This window comes from Camelus ferus, chromosome 31, assembly GCF_009834535.1.
Source record: "Camelus ferus isolate YT-003-E chromosome 31, BCGSAC_Cfer_1.0, whole genome shotgun sequence".
In the NCBI taxonomy this organism is placed as follows: Eukaryota; Metazoa; Chordata; class Mammalia; order Artiodactyla; family Camelidae; genus Camelus; species Camelus ferus.
In genome coordinates, this window is record NC_045726.1 from 13,153,847 (window position 1) to 13,181,275 (window position 27,429).

At 45.5% G+C, this 27,429-nt stretch overlaps 1 protein-coding gene and 1 long non-coding RNA gene across 4 annotated transcripts in view; one reads left to right on the forward strand and one right to left on the reverse strand.

Moving 5' to 3' along the window:
• SLC25A37 (solute carrier family 25 member 37) overlaps nt 1-1,916 on the reverse strand; it is a 34,476-nt gene extending 32,560 nt beyond the window's left edge. Inside the window, exon 1 of one of the 2 annotated variants that reach the window (XM_032471039.1) lies at nt 1,581-1,916. In XM_032471039.1, coding sequence (XP_032326930.1) covers nt 1,581-1,790 — 210 coding nt within the window. In that variant the 5' untranslated portion in view covers nt 1,791-1,916. The remainder of the gene's footprint in view (nt 1-1,580) is intronic. The other variant, XM_032471040.1, reaches the window with a different exon arrangement.
• Nucleotides 941-26,415, forward strand: LOC116660795. Of its 2 annotated transcripts, none has more exons than XR_004316431.1 (3): nt 941-1,178; nt 20,065-20,168; nt 21,634-26,415. It is a non-coding gene; the product is annotated as an uncharacterized LOC116660795 (long non-coding RNA). The 2 variants fall into 2 exon arrangements; XR_004316430.1 differs by lacking the exon at nt 941-1,178 and adding an exon at nt 7,362-7,459.
• The last annotated feature ends 1,014 nt before the right edge of the window (nt 26,416-27,429 follow it).

A 27,429-nucleotide genomic window follows, 5' to 3' on the forward strand; every position in this document is an offset into this window, starting at 1 on the left:
GGTGCCTGCTCAAATAACACCTCCCAGCTCCTAACTTTCCCACACTCCGTCCAAGGCACTTGACACAACGGCTTCAAATGTGGGGAATTTTATTACACGTGAGGGATTCTTTCCTATGCAAATGCCACCTGGTATCTGTCCAGGATTTTTCCTGGAGCTGCTTCGGAAACCTAAGAGACAAGATCTCCCTGTGGCCTCCGTAACCCTGGCAGGCAAGGACCATTCCTTTAATTCTCCACTGGGATGCCGCAGGGGCAGAAGGGGTGATGGCCCAAGACCCAAGCAGCACAATATAAGACTTGGGCCTCACCTAACTGCACCCATGCCTTCTCCCTGGACCCATGTCTGTCCAGCCACTGACTGCTAGCTCTGAGGGCTGCCCAGGACAGGGGAAACCCTCTGTGTTAGACATTCTGGCCTTTACACTGCTCATGTGGGGCCAGCATCAGCAACAGGATACAGACGCAAGCTGGGAAGCTCTGTGGGTCCTACCTTTGAAAGCAACTGACACCTAGAGAGCCCCCCCCCCCAAATCTCCCAAAGCGCACTGGGGCTGCAGTCAGAAGATACAGATGGAGCATGAATCTGGGAAACTAACCCGTTCACCTCCCTGCGCCTCGGTTTCTTCATCTGTTAATCTGTATGAATCGGATGAGTTATGCCTACAAAAGTGCAATGTGACAATACTGCTCTTACTTCCCTGCAGCACTCTGTCCCCTAAACAGTCGGTGTCCTGAACAGGCTGACAGCGGGCAGCTCAGGCAAAATCCGCCTGGCCGAAGCTGCCTCCTTACAGAAACTCATTTAAAACTATCCGGCAAGTGCCGGGCAAACTGAACGCCTATTACACAACCCATAAGAAAGGCTGTTCAGCACACGCTCTCCCTGCCTGCCCGCCTCCCTGCAACAAAAAGGGAAGGCAAATGTCACTCACTGCCTCTCAGCTGCTAGGCTGCCGGCTGCCGGAGGGCGCGCGGCCGGGCCGGGGCCACGTTTCCCGGCGCGAGCGCGGTTAGCGCTCCGGCAGCAAGTCCCTCGGGGACAGAACACGTGTGAGCAGCCTCGGCCACCCCGCACCGACCGGCGGCTGTCTCTCGCCGCGGCTGGGAAACCGGGCTCGCCAGCGGGAGCCGCGATGACCCGGGACCGCAAACCCTCCGATCGCGTGGCCAGACGCGGTAAGACTGTGCAAAGCCACACCGGCCGCCTCCCTGGGGAACCTTGCCGCCGCCAGCGAGGCCAGCGGCGCTCGCCACTTCTCCTGACCTGCCGCAGCGCCGCCAGGAACCCCGGCCGGGAACGCGGCGGGAGCGGCGGAGCGGGGCACCGGCTGGGGCACCCTCGTGGGCTTGGGGGCCGCCCCCAGGGCCCGGGCGCGCAGCGGAAGGAGCTGCGCAGCGCGCTCCCCGGCTCCCCGGCTGGGTGTGCGCCAGCGCCCCGGGAGATCCGGGACGCCGCGGCCCCGGGGAGAGCGCGGTTGCGGGGAGCTGCACCGCGGCTGCTCCTGCGCGGGATGCAAACGCACACGCGCGGTATCTCCTCTCGGATCGCTCTGTCCCCAAAGTCCCCTAGCGCCTCACCTTCACTGAGTCTACCGGGTACATGACCGAGTGCTCCAGGATCCCGGCCATCGCTCCGGCTGTCATGTGGGTGGATAAGGAGGCGCTGGTCGGCAGGTTCTCGTAGTCCTCCGACCCGGCGTCCTTGCAGCCGCCGCCGCCATCTCGGCTGTCCCCATCCATCCTGCGCCCCCCAGCCTGGCTCCCTACGCCGCCGCAGCGTAGCTCCATCCGCCGGCTCCGCGGGGCGCGGGAGGCTGCAGGAGGCGGGCGGGGAGGGGGAGGGGGCGAAAAACTTCACTTCTTTAAAGTGGGAACCACCTCCCCGGTGCTGCGGCGCCTGACGCCATGGCGGGCCGGGGTGGAGCGGAGGGGCCCTAGACACCAATCACTGGAAAAGAAGAGGCCGGCCGCGGCCGCGCCATTGGTGTACAGGACAGTGGGGACCCGCCTCCCAGTGTGATGTCACTGTCCAGTGCAAATTTCCAAGCAACCGGATGGGGGCGAGAGGAGACGTTGGGGTGTCCCGGGAAGTTGTCTTACCTCCTGGTGGGGTGGTGGTGTCTCACTGTGGGCAGGCCGGGGGAGGAGAGGGCAGTCACTGGAGAGGGTCAGCCGAGCCGCAGGGGGAAATGCTTAAGGCTGGAGGGAGATCAGGAACAACGGACAGTCTTCCCCCAGAGCCCGGGGTTTTGCAAACAGTACTGCTCAGCAAGCTTGGGCATTCCTCTGGCCTGGAGCGGGGAAGTTACTGCGAGTGTCATTGAGGGAGCAGTTATGGTGGCTGGAGGAGGAGGCGGAGGCCACGTGGGGTTGGAGTGGAGTTCTAAAATTGAGGACCCACTGCGCGGTATGAGTGGCGCACCTTCTTTTGTGCAACAGGAGGGCGTGTACTATGGAGGGGACAAAGTCAAAACTCACGGTCCTGCGCCAGGCTGCTTTGTTGGGGAGAACAGCCATTTATTCGAATTTTTTTCTCTCACTGAAAACAGAGAGCAAAATTTGTTGTTCCTCTTATTCTCACAAAGGGGCTAAATCCACCACCCTGCCCTGGACTGAAGACAGTAAGTAGTCACCAGGATGGAGCCCTTCTCAGTAGGCAGCTTCAGGACGTTTTCCTGGGGCTGGAGAGGCCTGGTCTCACGATAGGACGCAAAGCGGCCAAGAGAGTTGAGTCTTTCAGTATTGCATCTGCCTGTCTTTAAACACTCCGGTCTCCTAGTTCTTAAACTCATCCAAAGCTGTCTTCTTAAATAAAAAGTAACCCAGGCTGCTTTATTTTAACCTAAATAATAATTGTCTTGCTCTGAGGGAAGGAAGAGGGATCAAAAAGTAGGGGAGTCACCTGTCTGTTTATCTAAGGCTCCCTGAAAGCGTGCCATCTGCATCCACACGTGCATGTTCTGGGGCTTAAGACTTGGCTCTAGCTGATCAGCTTTCACTGCACCAGACTCCTTATCCAGAGAAGGCTTCTGGTCAGGAAAGCTATGCCTTGAGATATGGAAGGGTGGGGAAGACCCTGAAGGTGCTGCACCCACTCTTTGGCCTCACCCTGGTTCCAAGACTCAGGTCATAGCAACCTAGGCAGCTCCCAGGGACTTGAGATTCAGTGATGTGAGCCCTGTAATAGAGGCGTCAAGGCTGAGGGCACCATTTCCCCATCTGTGGTAGCTGCCTGTGGTTACTCCCCAGATGAGTGCTAGGGATGTGCTGGGTAGAAACAAGCTCTGTATGTAGTGGTTGCTGGAGAAAAATGTCCCTGCTTTTGCCACAGGCGATTTTCAAGAAACGTTGATCAAAATTTGTGGATACTTATGTAAAAATGGAAACCCTTAGTGTTAACCCATTATCCCACTTCTGGGCATGTGACACAAAAGTCTGGATATGTGTGACACTCTTCAAAGCATTATTCATAGTAATAAATAATCGGAAACAACCAAAATGTTCAACTAGGGTGGAATGACTAAGTAAACTATGATGCCTGTATTAGTGAAATATTGTGGGGCCATTAAAGTTGTGATTACATTATGCAACAACATGGGAAATGATTATGACACCAAGTTAATTGAAAAAACCAACAACTCTATGAACATGGCATTCACAAAGATGTCAATATGCACATGAAAAGAGTGAAGTGGCTATTGTGAGAGTGATGTAGTACTGTAGGTATTTTTGCTACATTTTTCAGGCAAATAATGCTTCTATTATTTCTGTAACTTAAAAAATGAAAAGAATGAAAGTGCATCATTCTCTTGGGGGTATAATCTCCCAATGGATGAGAAACTGTCGGACCTCTGCAATGGTGATACTGGTGGAGAGAAGTCAGCCTTTGGATGGTTAAGAGGACTCTTAGCAATTGTGAACATGCTTATCATCTTCAGAGACAGAAATTTTGTGGGGGTCTTTTAATTTCATTAAATAAATGGTTTTTTAAATTTTTTTATTGAGATATGGTCAGTTTACAATGTAGTGTCAATTTCTGGTGTACAGCACAATTGTTCAGTCATACATGAATATACATATATTCATGTTCATATCCTATCATTAAATAAATGTTAAGCCAGAGCCATTTAGAAAATCTATGGAATATTTATTATAAATATTCAATATTTTTCTCACCATACATGGTAGATACGGTGGTTTAGCCCTCAGCATCCATCTTAAACCTCTCCTTACACTGTACTGGCCAGAACATTTTAAACCACATTTCCCAGACTCCTTTGCAGCTGGGAGCCTAGATGCGATTTAAATTCTGCCAGTTAGATGAACAAGGGAGATCTGGGAGATGGAAGGCAGAGAGAGGCCACCTTCCTGCTGCTGTGATGTTGTCTCCTGCCTTAGCAAAGTCGTAGACTCTTGGTTAGGGGCAGTTGGGGTGGGCAGTCACTTCCTTATTGCAACAGCACTGCAGTGTCTGGACACCTCGTTCATGAATGTTGAGAGGCAGTTGTGGCAGTGCAGGTGGCAGCCTCCTGAGCCCTGCACCATAGCTTCAATAGGTGGCCTTCCTCACCTTTGAGAGCATGGTGAAGGTTCCCTTGGGAAGCCAGGTTGTGGGTGTGGATCTCAGAGTCATCTCTGGGGACCCAACCTGGGTTTCAGCTCCTCCCTCCCATCCAACAATATTGTATATAGTAGCAAATGGGCATCAAAATGAAGGAGGCATTCCTGGTATCAGAATACAGCAGCCCGCCCTGGTCCTCGACCTCGGTGGAAGTCCTCCTTGGAAGGGGGTGACATCCCAGATGCCATAACCCAGGGCTTTGGCCACACGGCCAACAAGGAAAGAGCAGCAGAGGGACCCAGTGATCCTGCCCCGTGGGTTGGAACAGGAGACTCAGAATGACTTGCTGGTTCTACCCAAGTCTTACGTAAAGTTCCTGAACATTGAAGTTCTGAAGATGTCGTCATGCTGTCTTAGCCCAACTGGGAGTCAAGTTCCACTTAGAAACAGGAAGCCACAGAGGGCATAGGGTGCAGATCACTTGACCTGGAGTCACGGACCTATCCAAGCCCTGGTTCCACCATCTACCAGCTATGTGGCTCTGGCCCTTTTGGTTGGCGGGCTTCCTTACCTGTTGACCATGGGAGTTGACACAACACATGGGCAATGAAATATAGGAAAGAAAATAGAATAAAAGCTCATGGTGAAGTATATATAATTTGGGGTCATTGAGAGGAAAGAGGACAGAAAGGAGTTAAGGGTACAGATGTAAGAGGTCCAGGTTTTCTCCAAAATCATTCTCACTTTTTTACACTAATTACTCAAGCCCTGGCATCCACCTGCGCAGCCATGTGACACACAGATGTAATAACACCCCAACCAGAATTTAGCCAGTGCTGTGCCTCCCCCTTGGGGCCCCAGGTTTCCTCTACCAGAGAGGAGGCCCCTGCCATGGAGGGAGCGCAGCTGATGTGATGTCCCCTAGAGCGTCATGGGGTTTGGTCCCAGGGTGGGGATGTGCATTTTGTCTTTTTCACAACGGGGGCTGATCCACATTTCCAGTGTTTTTAAGTCAAGTGTATCTGCAGGGAGGGCTGTGAGGGCCTCGAGACAGGCCCGCTCCCTCCCTCACATACACATCTGACCCTGCAATCCCAGAATCCCTTGCTTTCCCAAGGACAGCACCTTGTTCCCTAAAAGCTCTATCTGTGATGAGTGTCCCTAGGAGACAGAAGAAGAAATGGAGGGAGAAGCTAGCCTCCCTCCAGAGTCCCCCATCAAATAAGGAAGTGGTGGGGCAGAGCCACCAAGTGCAGAGAACGCACAGCTGCCTCAGTTTACCAGGCTTCCTTTCACAAAGGATGGGGACGCGCAAGGGACAGAGCAGGCGGTTTCATCAGCGGCTCGAGAGAGGATGGTTGATCTGCTCTAAGTCCCAAGAGCTTGCTGCACTCATGCTGCCCCTGACTCCAGGCTTGAGTCCCGTGTGAGCGGGCTGGGCCGCCCTGCTGTGAGACAGCCCTGGACTCCTGTTCTGTGGGTGCCTGTGCCATCCTCCCCAGCAGCTGCCCCTGCACTTCCACCGATGAGACCCAGGGATGCCAGCTGCCTCCTCTTCACACCAAGGTCTCTGCGCTGTGGTTCTTCCCACTCTCACTCAAGAGCCCATCGCAGAGCCAATGTCTCAAGGCCAGAGAGGGTGGAAGAGGAGCGCTGAGGCCCGAGTGGAGGCAAAACATGGGCTGAATTGGGGGATGGGGGTGCCACATCTGAGCATCTGCGTGGGTGACCTTGGCCCACCCGCTAGCCACCCATCAAGACTGCTTACATCGTAATCATTCCCTCTCCTCACCCTTTTCCGCAAATACACTCAGTCCTCCATCACCTGGTAAAGTCCCTCTTCCCAGCTCCACACTTAAGCTGCAGCTCCATCTCTCTCTTGCCTCCATCCTGAAGTCCCTGAAAGAAGGATCCATGCTGGCCATCTCCCCATTCAGGGCACTCACTCCCGAAGCCTTTGCATCGCCGTCTCTAAGCCCTGCGCTTTTCTAAAGGAGCTCTTGTAAAGGTCACAGTGACCTCACTGCCAAGTCAGCCCGCTTCTCCCCACGCCAACCTCTCGACCCGGCCTCCTCTGGAATTCCTCCCTCACTTCTGTTGTCGTCCTGCCCTTCCGACAGCGCCCTCTGCCTCCCGCGTGGTCACTCCTTCCTCCCTGCAGCCGGTCCTCAGAGCTCCTTTCTTCTCTTCCCTCTGGTCCTCGCTTCCATTCCCACGGTCCCGTTCCCCACCCTGGCTCTGCTTTAAATCCGAGCATCCCTCTGCACTCCAGCCCCGGCACTCTCGTGCCTCCCAGACAGTTCCGACCTGGAGCCGGAGTGTCAGCTGTAGTAACAGAAGGCAGGTCACAGTCCTAAGGCCACTGTCCCAAAACACCACATACGGTCAGCTTGAAACAACAACAATGTTCTCTCTCATGGTTCTGGAGGCTAAAAGTTCCAAGATCACGGCATTGGCAGGGCTGTGCTCCCTCCAAAGGCTCTAAGGGAGGAACCTTCCTTGCCTCCTGCTGGCTTCTGGCAGCTCCTGAGAATCCTACCGTTCCTTGGCTTCAGCTGCATCACTCCGGTCTCTGCCTCCGCTGTCACATCCCTCTGTGTCTCCATGTCCAGATTTCCCCTTCTTATAAGGATGCTGGTCATGTTGGATGAGGGGCCCGCACTCCACCAGGATGACGTCATCTTAACTTGATTATATTTGCAAAAATATTTCTAAATAAGGCCATGTTCGCAGGCTCTGAGCAGACACCAAGTTCGGAGGGACACTAGTGAGCTTGGGACAGTGAGGTCGAGAGGCAGGAGCTGCAGACTAGACGGGAGGAGGCCTGGGTTCCAGTCCTGACCAGTATCCTTTGCCCCAGTCCTTTCATCTTCCAGAGGAGGAGTTGGACTCAATGGTATGCTGATCCCTCTGCAGCTCTATCTTTCGGATCTAAAACTGCATTCATAATCTCTCCTCCTAATCGGCGACTCCTTTTCATGCTTTTTTCTCCTGTATTTTACCTTTGTTTTACCAGGTAACCAGCTGGCAAGCTTAGAGTCATTTCTGATTCCTCTCTTCTCTCAAATCCTATCAGCCAGGGAGGGATTCGGCTTCTGAGAGAGCATGACGTATAGCTACGGTGACTGTGTAATTTATCATCCAAACTGGGATGCTTTTTGAGCATGGCAAGGGGCACTGTTGAGAATTATACCAGGACAGAGGGCATAAACTGAGACTGTCCTAGGAAAACTAGGGCACATGGTCACCCTGCCTATGGCCTCCTTGTGGCCTTATGGCTTTTCTTCCTATCCCAAAATCTCCCTAAACCCATGTCTCTGTTCCCTCCTTGCTCTCCTTTCTAAGGGAGTGCTGTCCAGGTCTCCAGCTGTCAAAAGTACTCACTTCTTAGCTCAGGTGGCTCCCCTCCCAGGAAGCTTTTTCTGACCCTCAAGAAGTCAGCTGGACCCCATGGCTCTTTCTTGCCTCCTTCGGCTCTCATAACCTTCTACTTCGTGTTACAGTTCTAGTCATCATGTCTTACCTCTCCCTGACACTAAATTCCATGAGGATGTAAATGGAGTGGACTCCTTATTAAAAAAGTAAGCATTTCTTTCAAAGGGGCTCCATATTCCTACATAATAACATTAAAATGTTGCAGACCTTCATCACCTCCAGGAAATTAAAACATGATGTACCGGAGCTCCCAAGGCTCAGAACACAGGCAGTTGGTGAAGATGGGAGAGAAAAATAGTGACATTTTCTTTTCTTCCAAAGTGCATGTCACAAATGCTAAATGAGGGTGCTGCTTTTCTTAGAAACATGGAGCTGCAAAGCCCAGGACCTGGAGAGACCTACAATATGATATAGTCCCCAAGTCCCGTCTCACAGTGACCAAAGAGATCCAAGAGGGAAAGTCACTTGTCCACAGAGACCGAGGTGAATAGTGGCAGAAATTGGATAAAAATGCAAGTGTTTCATTCAGTACTTTTCATTCACCTGCCTTTGAAATAACCCCAGAGGCTGATAAGACTCCTTTATGGCTGTCATCGGTCTTATCTCAGATGCCTGCCCTGTGAAAATCAATAGTTATCCGTGCTCCACTCTGGCCAGGTTCACCTGACACAGCACATTAGCACATGCTCTCGTTTGCCAGATTCCACAGATGAATTTCACCCCACCACCATCAAGCAGATTTCATAGATCATGATCCTCCAGGCAGCATAGTTGCCATATTTCCAATGTCTCAATAGACTGCTGGGCATAGAAGAGGCGCTTTTTAGGAGAGTGGAGATGATATAGCATAAAAATAAAAAGCCTATGCTTTGGAGACAGACCAGAATTAGATAAAGACATACTGCTTCCAGGAGTTGCCCTTCCTTGATTGCTATTGGAACACCAATCATTGGGGTTTTCCATTTGGGTTCCATATTTGTTTTCTCTGCCCTGAGCATCCTTGCTACACATGGCATGTCTCTCCTGAACTTAAATCACAAGCGCAGACCCCAGTTTCAAGTGCTGTTTGGAAGAATATGGCTCAGCAATTGTGAATTTACAGGTAAAAGACACAGAACCATGCCCACGGCCACCAGTGAACAAAGCAGCAGCTGGGGATCTCTCAGATGAGGGAGAGTGAAGCAGGATAACCACTGCACTATCCTTCTCCACAGTTCAGAAGCAGAGGGTGGGGGGAAAACACCCTGTGAGTGGCCTCAAAGAACAGCCGGATGGAATCCCTTGGTTGCCGTGTTGGGAGATGGAGAACCAGTAATCAAGGCTCCCAGCTGAGCTATGCTAGACTGGCCTAGAAGGTAACTTCTACCAAAATTAAAGCTCTGGGCTATGGGAAAATCTCACCTCACACAAACTGTAAAGTCCTTAATTCTGCTTTGCTAATTACCAGAGTCCCTCTTGACATAAGAAATACATTCTCAATTTAGCCCAAATTGTGGTGATTCATGAAGTTTGTTTGTGTAATAGTATGCTATGTAGTTTTTCCCTGGAAATCTGCCTACCCAAGACAGGTTATCAAAAACCATGGTATTTGGTCAACATACTCAGAAGGAGTATTTTAACTGGTTTTTAAAACTAATCAGCACTATAGTCCAGTTTGGAAAACTGTGTGACAGTGTCTACTGTCATTGAACATACACATAAGCTTGGACCCCACAATTCTACTCCAAATATATACCCAGCAGAAGCTCATACTTTGTGTACCATGTATATAAACACTCACAGCAACGTAATTCACAATAGTCCACAAGTGGAAACAACCCAAATGTCCATCAATGGCAGAATGGATAAACAAATGATGGTATGTTCACGCCATGGAAGGTCATGTAACAACAAGAATGAATGATACCCAACTTGAGGCAACTGCATGGATGAATCTCACATACAGGGAATTGAGCAAAAGAAGCCAGAAGCAGAATCATAGACAAAATTAAATTCTTGTTATGTGAGATTCAAAAACGGACAGAACTAATCAATGGTGTTGGAAATCAGCACAGTGCTTCCCCGGCAACAGCAGGGAGACGGGAGATTCTGGTTGTGTTCCGTTTCTTCACTTGGGTACTAGTTACAGAAGCTTGTTCATTTGGTGGAAATGTATTGAGCTGGGCCCCTCTGATTTCTACACTTTTCCACATGTATAAATCAATACATAACTACCTGAATACAGAAATATTTGTATATTTTGGAGGCAACATATAATACGTCTTGATGCACTGATGAGACTTGTGGAGGATAGATCTAGAACTAAAAAGTCTTACTTATCCTCTTTTTTTCTTTTCTCTTTGTGGACAAGGATGAGGTACACGGGGAACCGGTGCTATGGAGAATTCACTGAAGAACTCCCCGTCCCCTAACACTTTAGAACTGAATCTAGGGTGACCACTGCCCTTATCTTTCCATTGTTGTCTCTGAGTTAAGAACAGAGGCAGCCTCACATCCCCAACACACATCTCGCACCTCTGCTCCTCCCTGCATCCCCAAGCGGTACATTCTCCCAGGAGCACGCAGCCCCGCTGGGTTCACAGTGCCCGAGACACCAACGCCACACTCCCCAAGGCTCTGCATGGTCGGACTTCTGCGTATCTACCTGGCTCCCTGAGGTTCTTGCAAATGTTCTGTCTTGTGCCCTCCTCGAGGCTCAGGACTCATTCCCTGCCTGGAATATCCAGTGTCAGCTCTTCCCGTGAACAGCTTCTTGTCCTTCAGTTACCAGCCCTAATGTCACTTCCTCAGGGAGAACAAGTCAAACCAGTCCCACACTCACTTTTCTAAAAAATACATAGCATCCATTACTTTCTTAAATTATCTTGTTTGTTTGTTTATTCCCTCTCTTGCATTCTCTACCCACCCCCTCCACCTCAGCAACACACACACTGTAAGTTTCAAGAAAAAAGACATTGGGTGTCACATCTTCACAGCTGTGTCCCATCATACCTAGAGCCATGCCTGGCACAGAGTAGGCTACCAGTAAATAAATGCAAATGAATGAGAAAATGTTACCTCCTCCAGGAAGTCTTCCCTGACCCTGATAGCCCAAATACATTTCTCTCCACTGAACTTCTTTAGGATTTGTGTGCTACCTCACCTACATGACATCTACCATTTACTTCCTTGTACTGTGGTTTGTTTCAGCACGTGTCTTAATCCCCCTTCTAGATCTTCAGTCCTGGAGAGCAGAATCTCAGTTTTACGTCCTTTTATATGCCCAGAACCTAGCACAGACTCATGCACACAAGCATGTGTTCGCTCGATGGAGGAAGCAGAGCGTAGTAGAAAAGGTGAACTTTGAAGTCCAAAGTCCTGACTTACCACTGACACCTAGTTGCATGTCCTTGGAAAAAGTACTTAGCGTCTCTGACACTAGTTTCTCAATTATAAAATGCGCACATTAATTCCTATATTACAAGATTAAAAAAGAAGTTATATAAAGCACTGTAGGTATGTATGTGTATATATAAATATTCAGAAATATCAGTTTCCCATTAGTGTTTGACAATTGTGTAACAGCTCTTACTGTAGTCACGGACATTTTTCATTGCATGCTGATGTTCACTAGAGATTTTCTGTCTCTTAATCAGCAGCCAATTCTGCTTTTTAAATGTTCTTTCTTTTTTTTTCCCCCAAAAATGCGTCTATAAAATTTTTATCAAAATGTTTTTGATAAATGCAAGTATATAAAATCAGGGCATGAACACAACTTGCTATGTTTCATGGACTTCATTTCAAAATTATAGTAAAAAAGACCAATTCAAATTTTCACCAGTTGCTTCACATCTACGAGAGTCACTTCACGAATAAGAGCAGTCTCTCAAAACTGATCAGCTTGGTGCACAGACAGCACGTTGCTTTTAAAAGGCTATGCACTCGCCCAGGCGCCGGGTTATTACAATGTAGCACATGTTTACAGGTAGAAATACAGAGAGGCTGCCCTGGGCTTTACTCAGCTGCTCTATGACAGCAGCAGCGTTGCTCACTTAGTCCCTGTGTCTTTCCAATCCCAGACGTCCAGTGGCCAAATCTTACTAAGAAATGGCAACCTGGGTAACTCTGGAGAACTTCCAAGCACGTTCACGTATCTTATCTCATTTGATCCTTACGGCTGTTATTATAGAGGAAGATGGAGTACGCAGTATTATCTTATGGTTGCATTGATTTATAGCAGCACTGCCCAAGGAGATTGATTAATGAAGCTAATATCAGCAAAAAGGGAGGCGTGACACAGTACTCTGTCCTTGACCGGGTTCAAGTCAACTTTTTTTTTTTTTAAATCAACAACTGGAAAAAGTCATGGAATGCACACTTATCAACCTCTGAGAAGACACAATACTAGGAGGAGTTGCTTCTCGGAATGCTAAAAGTCAAGATTGTTTTTTAAATCTCTGAAAACATAAAAATTTTTTCTACTTTCTTTCTTTTTTAATGGAGGTGCTGGAGATTGAACCCAGGACCTCATACATGCTAAGCATGTGCTCTACCATTGAGTTACACTCCTCCCCTCCCCCCAAAAAATGTGAAAATTTACCTTTAAATCCTGAACACTGTGGACACGCGAGGCAGGTGGGGAACCCCTGGATTGGTAAGACTTCACATGACAATGTCTTTGCCCATCACCTTGGTACAAGCTCCAGCTCCCGGCACGTTTTTCCTGGCTCTCCTCACTCGGGTGGGCGCTGCCCATCCTTCCAGCCTCTGCTGAGATGGCACTTCCCCTGGGAAACCGTCCTGACCTCACAGGTGTGCTTCTTTGCTCAAGCCAAAAGCCCAGGGGTCATCCCGGAATCCTCATTGTCACTCACACAGAACCTACGATCCGTCAAGAATCGTGCCAGTTCTGCCTCCAATAGACAGTAAGGTGGCTTTATTATTTATTCAATACAGTCTAATTTATCTTATTTACAGTTGCCTTTCTTAGGTTTTTGTCTGTCTCCTGCCAGTAGACTGTAAACTTCCTGGAAGAGAGATCTTTGTTTTGTTCCCTGATGCTTCCCCGAATCACGAGTCGTGCCTAACCCTGGGAGGAACCCAGTAAGTGGCTCTTTTTAATGAATGAAAGAACGAGTACGTGCGGGTGAGTTAGTGCTCCGCTCTTGCGCCCCTACGTCACCCTGAAGTCCTCTCCTCCTGAGACCGAATACACTGTAGTATAATTGGGCCTTGCTTCTGCTTAAAAACATATCTTTTAATGATATGTTTGCCCATGAATAAATTCCGGATGTCATGTCATGGTTTGCTGGTCTGACCATTTCGCTAGACTCCAAACCACGAAGAGCCCATAGCAGGTCAGCCTGGCTGACTGCTTGCCCCCAGCACCGGGCACAGTGCCCTACACAGAGAGATGGCATATCCGCTGAGTGCCCGGCACCCTTCTAATGTCTGACATGCACTGATTCACAGAATCCTCACAACCACCCAACGATGCAGGTTCTATTATTATTATTGTTATTTTGTAATTAAGGAAGCTGAGGCCCTGAGACGTTGAGGCTCAATGGCACATAGTAAGGGATGGATCTCTGATTCTGACCTAGAAGTCTGGCCGCCCCAGAGCTCAAGCTGTAAACTACTAACTGAATTGCCGGACCTTTACGAGGCACCCAGTCAAACGTGTTCAATCAGTGAATCAGTGAAATATGGCCACCAAAAAAGGGCAAGGAGTCGGCTCAGTTCACGACGATTCTTTTTTTTTTTCAAATTTTTTTATTGAAGTATAGTCGGTTTACAATGTTGTATTGATTTCTGGTGTACAGCATAGTATTTCAGTCATATATATATATATATATATATATATCGCTGACTCTCCATCACTCTGTAAGACATCACTGTCATAGCCCCTGTTTTACAAGTATATATATATATATTCCCTTTCAAATTATTTTCCATTATAGGTTATTACAAGGTATTGAATACAGTTCCCTGTGCTCTACAGTAGGACGTTGTTGCTTATCTATTTTATATATAGTAGTTGGATCTGTAAATCCTGAACTCCCAGTTTCTCCTCCGACCTCGGCTTTCCCCCTGGTAACCACAAGTTTGTTTTCTATGTTTGTGAGTCTGTTTCTGTTTTGCAAATAAGTTCATTTGTCTCATTGTTTCAGATTCTACATATGAGTGATATCATATGGTATTTTTCTTTCTCTTTCTGGCTTACTTCACTTAGTATGACGATCTCCAGTTCCACTCATGTTGCTGCAAATGGCATTGTTTTCATTCTTTTTTGTGGCTGAGTAGTATTCCATTGTATAAATATGCCACAACTTCTTTATCCAATTATCTGACTTTTAGGTTGCTTCCATGTCTTGGCTATTGTAAGTAGTGCTGCTGTGAACATTGGGGTGCATGTATCTTTTCCAATTAGAGTTCCTTCTGGATATATACCTAGGAGTGGGATTTCTGGATCATATAGTAAGTCTATTTTTAGTTTTTAAGGAAGGATGATTTCTTTTTAAAAGAAGATGGGTAAATTAAAGTGGGTCTAAAGACTTGAACCACAACGTTAAAGGTCTGAAAATTATGAAATAGTCAGAGACTGCTTAGCCTTTGAGGAGTTAGTGGGTCAAATCCAGGGATTCCTGTGGGAAGGGGGCCAGTCTGATGCTCTGTCCCAAGGGTAGGCCTGGACAGATGAGTTTAAGTCACAGTAAGGCACATTTCAATTCACTCGTTGGAGGAATGAGAAACACTAAAAAACTATGGGTCCATCAGTGGATAAATGGATAAACAAAAAGTGGCATGCACGTACAATGGAATATTATACAGCCTTAAGAAGGAGTAAATTCTGACACATGCTATGATGTGAGTGAATCTTAGGACATTATGTTAAGTGAAATAAGCCAGACACAAAAGGACAAATACTATAGGATTCCACTTACTTGAGATACCTAGAGTAGTCAGATTCATGGAGACAGAAAGAACAGTGGTTACCAGGGTCTGGGGGGACAGGGGAATATTTGGGGAGTGGGGAGTTACTGTTTGATGGGTACAAATTCCACTTGGGATGATGAAAAGTTCTGGAGCTGGATGGTAGGATGGCTGCACAACATGAATGTACTTAATGCCACAGAACTGCATACTTAAAAATGGCTCCAGTGGTAACATTTATGCTCTGTCTATTTTACTGCAACAAAGTAAAATTTAAAAACAAACAAACAAGGTCCACCCTGTGAGACGGTGAGGTCCCCACCATTGGCCGTGGACAAGTGGAGGCTGATATCAGGGGAAATATAGGGGCACTTTTGAGTTTGGGTGGGTGTTGGACTATATGGCCCTTAAGGTGCCTTTCAGTTTGTAACTTGCTTTTTGTTTTAACATGTATTGGGCACTCATTCCGCATGGATTATCTCGCTGACTCTCCAACACTCTGTAAGACATCACTGTCATAGCCCCTGTTTTACAAGCAGGAAGTGGAGGCTTAAAGAGCTTCAGTCATTTGCTCTGGGCCTCCTGGGTACTAAGTGCAAGGCAGAAGGATGGGAACTCCAGAGACAGCACTGTGCTCCAGCACATGGACAGCACCGAGGAGGAAATCTGGAGGGTTCATGACTTACACAAGGTCATGCTGAGCCAGCCTCTGGGCCCAGGTCTTCCGATGCTGTCTGGGGCTCTTCCAGGAACTCCATGCTGTCTCCTTACTCTTTCCCCCTCCATCCTGGGCATTAAATATACCCTCGTGGATATTCCTGTTCAATCACAGAAGATGCTAAGCTGTCCTCAAGAAGTCACATCCTGTGTGCTTCTTAGGATGTTACTAAGGCCAGGATATCCTATTCAGGTGGGAAGCCCCATAAAAAGACCAGCAGGACCCCCAGGCAGGGCCACTACTCTCCTGCCAGCACCTTCCAGATCCCTGGCCCAGAGGCTCTATCTCACTTTTTGCCTCTGAAACTGCTTACTGCTAGAAAAGTGGAACTTACCCCTAAAAATTCTATTGGTTCCCTGCGCTCACTCATGATTGGTTATTTCCTTCACTCCTGATTGGTCCATTTCCCTAACTTCTGATTGGTCCATTTGTAGTACTTCATTTGCATGGAGCTCACTCCTGATTGGCTATTTATCTCCCTCCCTCCCAAATGGATTGGTCCATTTCTACAAAGCTTGTTCCTAATTAGTGAACTTTTGTTATCCCTTATTTGCGTGTGATGTTGCAAAGTGGAAACTAGCAGCCTATAAAAGCCTGTGTAAACCTACGGACAGGGTCCAGAGCTTGGAGTGTTAACTCCTCTTTGTCTGCTGGCGTAATAAACCTGAGTTCTCCAACTCTTGGAGTGCTGCTTGGTCTCCCCTGGATCCAGGTTGATGTCACAACTGAGCTGTAACACCGAGCTGTAACACATTTTTCTGCAACATTATGAGAGACACAAAGCCTGGACTAACGTTGGCTGTATCATGACTGTCCTTTCAGGGTCAGTTTTCCTGGTGAAAAAATAGGTTACCTTGTTATTTCCATCATGATTTCCCACATCACAACAAGATGATTGTAAATGATAGTTTGAGAACACAAAGTTCTTCCATGGTCTCAATACTCATTTAATTTTATGAGTATTGTACTTTTTTAAAATTAAAGTATAGTCAGTTTACAATGTTGTATTAATTTAGCCTTGCACTTTATATTCGATATGATCTTTAAATGTTTTGCAGCAGAGTCTAAACCAGCACCGCCCAATAGAAATACAATACGAGCCACGTATATAATTGAAAATGTTCTTGTAGCCACATTAAAGACATTAAAAGAAACAGGGGAAATGAATGTTAGTAATATATTTTATTTCTTCCAATTTATCCAAAATAATTATCAATGAAATAGTTTGCATTCTTTTTTCACACTGTCTTTGAAATCGGTGTATATTTTCTACACACAGCACCTCTCAGTTTAGACATTTCAAGTATTTCATAGCCACGTGGAGCTAGTGACTACCATACTGGGCAATGCAAGTCTGGTCTCTTTTGTTTAAGGAGTTGAATGGTAAAGAGTAAAGAGAAATAAGGCCATGTTTTGAGGGGAGTTGGATCTAGTGAGGGTTTTATTTAGTATGAGATGCATGCATGTTGACTCTGGGGGACAGAGAGGGGAGAGCCTGGAGATGGAAGGAAATTAAAATGATGCCTCATCCGGGAGGCAGCTGTATGGGAGGGGGAACGGAGGAGAGAGCATGGAGGGCGGTGGTATCTAGGTCCCAAGACAAGGATGAGCTTTGCAGTTGGTGCTGGTTGGGTTCTTCTTCTGTAATTACAGGCAGACCTCGGAGATATTGCAGGTTTGGTTCCAGACCACGGCAATAAAGCAAATATTGCAATAAAGTGAGTAACACAATTTTTTGGTTTCCTAGTGCAAATGAAAGTTACGTTTATACTATACTGTAGTCTATTAAGTATGCAATAGCGTTATGTCTCAAAAAAATGTGCATATCTTCATTTAAAAACACTCTACTACTGAAAAATACTAACCATCATCTGGCAATGCAGAGTGGCCACAAACCTTCAGTTTATTAAAAAATGCAGTATCTGTGAAGTGTCATAAAGCAAAGTGCAAGAAAATAAGGTGTGCCTGTATTTTAGGTCATTTTACTCTTTTATGACTCCTTATTTCCTACTCTCCACCCCTGCTTTCCTTAGTTTAACCAGTTGCAATTGTTGTGATATCAGAGCACAGAGCTGAGACTCGGGTCCCCTACAAGCCAGTCCCAGGTGCCATTGCTCAGCTGTGTGACTCAGCAAATCAACATCCCCTGTGGCTTAAGCTTCCTTCTCTGTGTTAGGAGGCGTCAGATTATTCAGGTATTCATTCAGTCCATCAGGCAGTCAGTCAACAAACATCTAATGATGGTGAGCACTGACCCCTGCCCTAGGTTCTCTCTGATCATTGCTGCCTTCTGATTCTACTGTTTTCTATTCCCTGTGACTTCTGGGCGGTACCTTCTCTCTTGCCATGTGCTGGATCTCACAGGCTGAAAATTTCTATTCCCAAATGAATGAAACCAGAGGCTCCTCAGACAGGTCAGACAGTCTCCAATAACGACAGCAAAAGGGAGGGGAGGGAATGGTCACTAACAGGAGGGGCCAAAGCTGTGCCTGCTACACTTTTCCACTTGGAGGCCCTGCTGAGAGGAATTCCTCAGTAGCAGCTGACATAAGCTCTTTGTGATCCGCCCACAGCACGGAGAGGGTAAGGGGAAAAAAAAAGTGAAACAAAATCCCTAAACTGATCTTCTACCTAGAAATCTGCCCTACAATTGCTGTCTGTTAGTACACGGGGGCCCCTCAGCACTTCGGCAATGAGGGAAGTTCAGCTTTCTTCTGAGTGTTAAAGTCAAAAGTCTGCACATGGTACGTCAGAGGTGGGCAGTCATCCAAAAGAGAGAGGAGGAGGGCTGGGTTCATACAACCTGGCTGATAATGAACTGAAAGGAGCAATATTTCAATTAAAGGAAAAAAAAAAGAATGGATCTTGAAGGCATTATGCTAAGTGAAATAGAGAAAGACAAATACTGTATGATCTCATTTAGATGTGGGATCTAAAAAGAAAAAAAGAAATTCATAGGAAAAAATATCAGATTTGTGGTTACTGGAGGTGGGGGTGGGGGAATTGGAGGAAGGTGGTCAAAAGGTACAGACTTTCAGTTAGGAGATAAATAAGTCCAGGGATGGAGGAGGGTATAACATGCACAGTGTGTGCTCAGCATGCATGAGGTCCTGGGTTCAATCTCCAGTCCCTCCATTAAAAAATAAATCAATAAATGAACCTAATGATCTCCCCTCACCAAAAAAAAAAACACACACACACACAAAAAACCAACCAACCAACAAAAACTTAATACTAAATAAAAAGTTTCTTCATTAAAAAAAACAAAAACCTGGGACGCATTGTACATGATGGCTACAGTTAGCACTGTTCTGTGGTATATTTGAAAGGTGCTAATAAATAATCCTAAAAGTTCTCATCTGGAGGAAAAACCTTTTTTGTAACTAGATGAGGTGATGGATGATAACTGAACTTCTCGTGGCAATCATTTCACAAGATATGTATGTCAAGCCATTATGCTTTATACCTGACACTCATAAAAGTGTTGTATGTCAATTATAGCTCAATAAAACTGGGGGGAAAAAACAATGGGCAAATCAGAAATGTTCTTGAAATCTGGAAGTAAAAGCAGAGTCACAGATGGAAGCCTCAGCAACAGGGTGTGGGTCACTGACCTGCTTGTGCAGAGATCAAGGAAGAGGCAGCCTTGGCAAAACTTTCATGTTCCATCCTATACCAGCCTCCCTGATGCCGGGACACACAGGGGCCGTGACTGCTGGCGGCATGATGGTATTTCGGTGCCTTTGGCTGGACGGTTGTATAAAGCTCCATGACTGATCTGGATGCCACCAAATGTCTCATTTATCTAGTTCCCCTCGTTCTGGCTCCGTACTCACCAGGTCACCATCTGGTCACTTTGGTTGCCATGAGTGTTATCCTACAGAGAGGGAACATTCGAGGTCCCAGCACATTCATTTCTCTCTGTGATTCAAGGGTGACTTGGCATCCCCATTCCACATAGTAATCTTATGAGTTTAATAAATATGAGCCAGCCCCTGAGAAATCAAAATACTCTCAGGGCTCCCACAAAAGTGGGTTTCTGAGTCTAGAAGTCAGTGACCCGAACCCTGGACTGTGTGGTCAGTCACCAAGTGCTAATGAATGCCACCCACAGGAAGTGGCCATGCCCACGAATGGTCACACTCAGACAGTGTCTTATTCATTTGGCACATCGTTTTTGAGCGCCATCTTAGCTGCTAGACACTGAGCTGAGTTTGGGGGACACCAGGCACCTCCATTCTTGAAGCCTCTGGTTTTGTTTTCTAAAGCAACATTCAGAGAAATTCAAACAACAGCCCTTCCTTACCTCTTCTCAAGCCAAAAGAACTACCTCTTGAAGAAAATAAATGCAGACTGAAGGAAAATTCTACAGTCCCATTTTGCTACAACACGGTGTTCCAAAAGGTTGTCTTTTAATGAGTGGTTCTCCCTGACAGGGCCCTTCTTGAAATCCGGCTCTCTCTTGGCTGGTGCTACCTGAACAGAGGAACCGGAGGAAGATGCAAAGGCTCTGAATCCCAAGGGGGCCGTCCAGAGTCAGGTGAGGACCTGCTGGGAGGCAGGCAGGGAGCAGTCGGGTGCATGGGCACCCAAGAGACAAATCCTCCCTAAGCTTCAAGCCACTATGGAGTAACCAGGGATCCCGCTGTGTTCAGAGGTTTCACCCTTTGAATTAACTCTGTTTGGAATTGTCCGGTACAGCTAATGAAGTTATGCAAAGGGCCTTTAGCGGGCACTGAGCGGAAGCTGCTGGCAATTCCATCACTTGTACACATACCATATTTAAGCTCCTGAGAGGCTCCTACAGGGAAGATCTCAGCTATATTTATCTCCCAAGGACTTGCCAGGTCCCTTGTGGTTGATTACAGGCAGGGTGGGTTCAGCCCTGTATCAGAAACCATCTGCTCTCAGGCCGGAGACACATGTATGAAGCGAGATGTCTCAGAGAGGCAGTGGGGACGGAAAGATAAGCTGGGAGTGACCTGCCAAGGCCAGCACACCCATCCCAGAACCCAGGGGGAAGAAAGGCTCTTAAAGGGGCCATGTGAGTTGTATTTTTTTTCCCAAATGTGCTTTGATTGTTGAGAACATTCAAGTGTGTGATGGTGGCTTACAAGACGTGAGGCTGACTGTCATATGTGACAGCCAACTGAGGGTATGGCGTTGTCTGGTGCCAACTACTAGTGTGTGTGTTCTTTTCTTGTTATCTAGGAGAATGTACATAGCTCACTTAGAAGCAACACTTCAAGATGTTGCTGAAAGAAAGCTGGGCTGCATGAGGATTGCTTTGTGCTAAAATACAGATTCCCAGGTGCGGCTCCCAAAGGTCCGTTAGATCTGGGGTAGGACCCAGGAATCGGCATTTTAGCAACTCCCTTCGCCAGTACCACCACCTCCCTGGCAGCCCCATTTATACGCCAGGTGATTCTGCCATGCAGTATCAGAGGCCCCCACATGAAGAAGGTCTGTGAAGGGGGCCCTGGACTTATAAACTAAAGGTCTGGATTTGGGAGTAGCTGTGTGATCTCGGAGAAGCCCCTTCACCTCTCTGGGCCTTCACTTCTGTGCCTATAGAATGAGTGATCTGGGGGCCCTTTCCAGGACCTGTATTCCAGGAGCTTTGGTACCTTCACAATGGCCTCCCTGGGCTGTGGGTGTTCCAGATCTCCTGGGATGGGAACCAGTCCTCAGACTGAGCTTTACCCTAAGCAGGAGTAGCTGATGAACCACAGAACTTTCTCCTGTTCCCGTATCAGGATGACAGGAGAGACAATACCAGACTCCAACCCAGCACAATCCCATTCCTCCCCAAATCACTCTCAGCACCTCCACTGGCATCATTTAGTGTTGCCTTTGCCAGGCCAGACTGCGGGCAGGGCAGAGGGTGAATGTGCCATTTACAGAGGGACGATCGAGGCACCCAGGGATGGGGAAGCCAAGGGGCAGCCCACCCATCCCTGACTCCTGCCCTCATCGTGTCTTCTCTATCCTCTTCACCTCTTCAGTGCGACAACACCGACTCACCGGGAGCCAGCATCTGCTCTGCGTCTGCTAGAGATGAGCACCAGAGCGCCGGATGAGACTTGGAAACAGGCCGTCTCTCCTCTACACAATTTCTTTGAGTTTCTTTCACGGACACATCACAAGAGCAATTTGCACAGGGGCTACGCTCTCGAGAGCAGGAGCATGCCTTGTGAAAGGAATCTGAAACTGTTGTCCGATGTGTTTTTACTAGATCTGGTCACCACCACGCCAGCTAACTGACAACATCAAATGAGGCATAACTTCCTGCCCTCAGAGCCTTGGAATGTAGTCGTGAATCACCACCCTCTGTGTTACTGCCTGGTTGTTGCAATAGGAAGAAAAATGAAGAACGTGACGTCCACGTTAGGAAAGTCCTTATCTGTGATGCTGTAGCTTTGTGGCTCCATTGTATACTCTGCCTTCCCTTCTTTCTTCTGGTTTTGCAAAGAGCAGGCCTGAGATGACAGTCCCAGATCTGCACAAACCTTCCTGGACCCCTACTTTTCTCAGATGTATAAGGTTGTCACTTACAAAGACTTCACTACTAATCATCAGCTATATCTTGGAAAATTCTTGTACAAAAGTATGACATCTTATAATGGATACCGTATAACTGCTGTAAGTTCACGGTGTCTGCCTTAATTTAGGGTTATTCACACATTTCATCTGTTAGTGACTCAGTTCTGTGGCAAGAGCCCTGTGCCAAGAGCAGAAGCTTTGCCCTTGACAGATACCACAGTGTGGTGATAAAGGAAGCTGTTCTTTCTTCTCTCCCTATACCACCTTCCAGACTTGAAGCCAGCACTTCAGAACATCACTAAAAACCAGAAAGAAGTTAAAGAAAAAAAAAAGAAGGGGGGTGAAACAGCCAAAATAGAGGCCATAAAGTATGTGTGTTCTTTTATCTTAGGGAATCCACTTAGCGTGACCCACCCATATTGATTATTTTACAAACAATTCCAAGAAGTTAACTTCTAAATCCATTAGCGGAAAAAGAGGATGTTGCTCTAGACAGATACTGACAGTGGACCATGTGGCAACCTTTAGAAATAGCAAAGCTGTAACTGGATACTCCGTGTTCTGTTTAAGAAGGCAGGAAAGTACGCAAAACATTCTAGAAATTTTTCTACTCCTGCTCCTGACAATGTAAAAATGTAAAAGAGATTAAAAACCTCAGCCATCTGAGAAGACTCACTCCCAGAAAGCAGCTATGTTTAATTGTAGTTAAATATTTATTGTCAGTAAGTCCTAAGTCAAGTCCCTGGAGTGTGCTGGTTAAGGGAACATCTCCGAAGGCAAAACAAGGGCCGTTTCCCTAGAACCCCCTGAACCAGCCTGGGCTAAATGATTCCCAGAACTTTCTTCTGTCCTTCCAGACTTCGGGGAATTATCTCATTTTGCAATAAAACCTGCCACTCTTTCCAAACACAGTTCTATGTGTTTAAGTTTGGGTGGGGGAGGATATATTGAAAGGTGACCTAAAACTAACTTTTTAATAATTTATTTTTATTTTTCGGTTTTTGCAGGGGCAGGTAATTAGGTTTATTTATTTATTTTTAGAGGAGGTACTTGGATTAAACCCAAGACCTCATGTATGCTAAGCATGCGCTCTGCCACTAGAGCTATACCCTCCCCCAAAGAGTTTTTTAACTTTCGGCAGTCCTTGAAAGGCAACTGTTTACTCATTACAAGTGTGGATGAACATTGTGGAAATTTTAGGAAACACGGATAAGAACAAAGTAAAACTTATCATTTCATTCCAAGAGTTAGGACTGTGAACATACATCCTTCCAATCTTCTATCTTTTAAATTATTTTTAATTGAACAAGAGGTACATAAATACATGCACATTTTAAACAAAACTAGTGCATCATATATAAAAATAAATTACCCATTGACCACCTCTTATAATCCTAGACCCTTCCTTCTATCTAAGTGACCAACCTCTCTTGGGAGTTTGGTGTGTTTCCTTCCAGAAACCTATAACTGTATATTGATGTGCTTGTGTGTTGCATTTACATAAGAGGCATCGTATTATAAGCATGATTTTGCAATTTAACAATGTTTTGGAAATCTAAAGTTATAGTATATAGACCAAGTATATGTCTTTAACTGCTGCACAGTATTCCATTGTATGGATATACCATATTTTATTGTCCTTTCTCCTTTTAGTGGATCCTTAGGATCGTTTACAATTTTTCACTACCTCCAATAATGTTGCAATAAATGTCTTCCATGTTTTTTTTCATATCTTGAGGTTCTAAGTTCCTACGAAAGGGAATTGTGGATCCATGGCTGTGCCCACGTTGCCTCTCACATGACTGTGTCACTTTGAAGGAGGAAAAGAGAATCTAAAAGTTCCTATGTCCCAGCAGTCTTGATGACTCTTCACCTATCAGACGTTTCAAAGTGGTCAGTGTATTAGGTGTAAGGCAGTATTTCTTCAATGTTTTTATCAGGCAACTACATCTTCTTACATGTTTTTCCTCTTTTATGAATTCCCTATTCATATCCTTTCCTCATTTTTCTAAAGGGTGTTCTTTTTTTTTTTCACATATATCTGTTGTACTCATTCTTTATTATGTAAGTTGCAAAACTCTCCCAGTCTTCAGCTTGTCCTTCACATGGTTTGGACTATCTTTTATTATACAATTCCTTTTTTTTTTTTAAACAATCTAGATGATATTTATTCATTAATTTAATTTAAATTGTTCAGCCTCTTATTATATGAGTTTTGCTTCCCATGACTTATTTAAGGTTTCCCTTTCCCTGGAATCATAATGATATTTCCCTATACTTCTTTCCCTAAAACCTTAAAATTTTTTATTTTGAGGGTTGAGGTTTTTAACACATCTAAACTATAACTTTGTGTACCATGTAAGGCAGAAATTTGCTTGTATTGATTTTGCCTACATAGCTGATTCTCTCAATATCGTTTGTTAAATAGCGCATTTTTCCCAGATGAATTGAAACGCTGCTTGTATCATATATCAATTTCCTAGTATTGTTCCTGGATTCTTTGTCAAAATCATGTTTTATTGACCGAGTTCTAGTCTTACAACGAAATGCCACTGATTTACTTGCTCTGCAGTGTGTGTGTGTGTTTACAACCTGCTTTTGTTTTATTACCTGCTGTTTTTACTGAAAAACTGCAACAGGAGAGTGGAGAAATTCTGAGAGTCACATGATGGAATATAGCAATTAAAAGAAACTAAAGCTACACATATCAGCGTGGATACATTTCTCAAATGCAAGGGTGAGCGAGAAAAACAAGCTGCCTCAAAATTTCTTGGAGAACACCATTTATATAAAGCTTGAAATATGTAACACAATTATTTAATGTAGGTTAAAAATACAAACAGCATACAAATGAAAAGGAAATTCACGCGAAGGCTAAAAACCAAAATTCAGGATTAAAGGTGGATTTACCATGAAGCTTAAGTTCAGGCCTCTCAGTTACACAGAACCCATCCAAGGTCCTCAACTTGAATTTGATTTCATTATTGTGTACTTTGTTTTCTTAAAGAGACTCTTCTTTCCCAAACCGTATTAGCTTCATCCTCTCCCTAGAGGAAGGGAGAGATGGGGATGAGAGGGAAGGGGGAGAGGGGAGGGAAGAAGAAGATGCTGGCTCCCCGGTGCCTTCCCTGACACCACTGGCCAGCTCTTGGGCACTCGTGCCTGAAGGCATGTTTACTGCAAACTAGAAGGTGGGACAGCTATTGGGTTGATTACCATTTCAGGGCCTTGCACAGCTCCAGGCCTGGAGGACACATAACAGAAGCCACTGGGCAGGGAGGGGTTCCCAAGAGGGCTGCCAGCTGCTACACTGAACCCTTAGCCTATTTTTCCCGCCCTGGTGCGCCATTTACATGAACAAAGAGCTCGCAAAATCAACTATACTTCGATTTAAAAGAGAGAGCGAGAGAGAGAGAGAGAGAGAGAGAGAGCTCTCAAAATGCAGAGGCTGAGTGCTTTGGGGTTGTGCCCAGGAAGACGGTTTGAGACATCAAGGCACCCTGGAGCCACAATTCTGCCCAGTTCTTTAAGCTTCCAGACTAACTCCTACTTCTTTTACTCAAAGCATATGCCTTTTTTTGTTGTTAAAACAAACCAACTAGAACAAAATAAATAAATGACAGTTATTTTTAAAACAGCAACATACACCATGAACATCTTTCCATGTGATTAAGTATTCTTCTACAACATTTTTAACGGCCACGTAGGACATATCAAAATTGATTAAACAGTCACTAGCGTTAGACATTTAGATTGGTTCCAGTTTCTGTTCAATGCAAATATTCCTACAGTTGACCCTTGGCATACAGAATTATTTCTTTAAAAAAAAAAAACTTCCCATAAGTGGACTTCCTTTGTCAAAGAGGCTGAGTATTTTCAAGGCTTTTGAGGGAGATCGCCAAGGACCCCTCCAAAAATGTCACATCAATTCACACACACATCAGTGGATGAGAGTGTCTCGTTCCCCAAACTGAAGCCAATGTTAAATGTTTACATTAAATGAAAATATGTTGTCCATTGGGTAGATACAAAATGGCATCTCATAGCTGTAATTTGCCCTCAGTCCCAAGATTAAATCGCCATGGTTCATTGGCCGCGTGTTTCTTCTGAGTTGGTTAACTATTCTCCTGCTTTTCTTTGTCCTTTACTGAGACATTCCTCTTTTTCTTATTGATTAGTAAGAGCTCCTTACATATTATGACATTAACTCTTTTTCATTTTTGTTGTTAATGCTTTCCTTTTTGTTTTGCCACTTGCCTATACATTTATTGTGGCTTTGACATACAGACATTTTAAAATTAGATATATCAGTTTTTCTTATTAGATTCATCAATTTTTTAATTTCAGATTCTTTCTTTAGTGCTTTTATTTTGAAGAAACTCTCTTCCCCAAAGATTATATAAATCTTCACCAATACTTTTCCCTAATAATTACATGGTTTTATTTTTGAAATTTGGGGGGAACCCTCTTTTTTCCAAAAAGCTACTCATTTCATGAAAGTCACCTTTTTCTTACTGATTTTAAATGGGATTTTAGTTACATACTGACGAGTCTTTTTCAGGATTCTTCTGTTTTAGTTGATGTGTGTTCTTTTGAAGCGTTACGTTAATTATTGTAATTATGGTGTATGCAATTTTAGTATTATGGGAAGTCCTCATCTCTTTACTTTACTCTTTTCTTTTTTTGTTTGTTTCAAGGTTAGCTTGGTTGTGCCTGCATGCATATTCCTCCAGATTCATTCTGGCATTTTCTTTTTCTTTACTGGTGGTATCATGAGCATTAATGATTTTTCCTAAACCCACACCGAAAGATGTGGCTACAGAAGAGAGAAAAAGTATCAGGAAACATTTACCAGGTAAGACATTACAGAGTTTTTGCTCTAATCATTTCCAAATAACCAGACCTTAAATTCCTCTGGTATATTCCAAAGACCTACCACCCATGAAACTTTCTCTGTAAAAGGAGAGAGACAGAAAGAGAATATAAGGACATATGGGTAGAAGTAAAAGAAAGAAAACAAGATCTGAAAATAGGAGGAACACAAAGATACACAAAATCACTGAAAGGAACCTTAAAAAATGATCCATGGTTTTCATGTGTTCACTTTCAATTCATTTTTCATTTCTACAGGCAAAAACTCTAAAAGTTTTTAAGAAGCCACTGACATTTGTCATCATATCCACTCATCTAATTTATGATGTACAGAACTTACATTTCAGAGACTCACAGAATGACAGAATCTTAGAGGTAACTTCCTG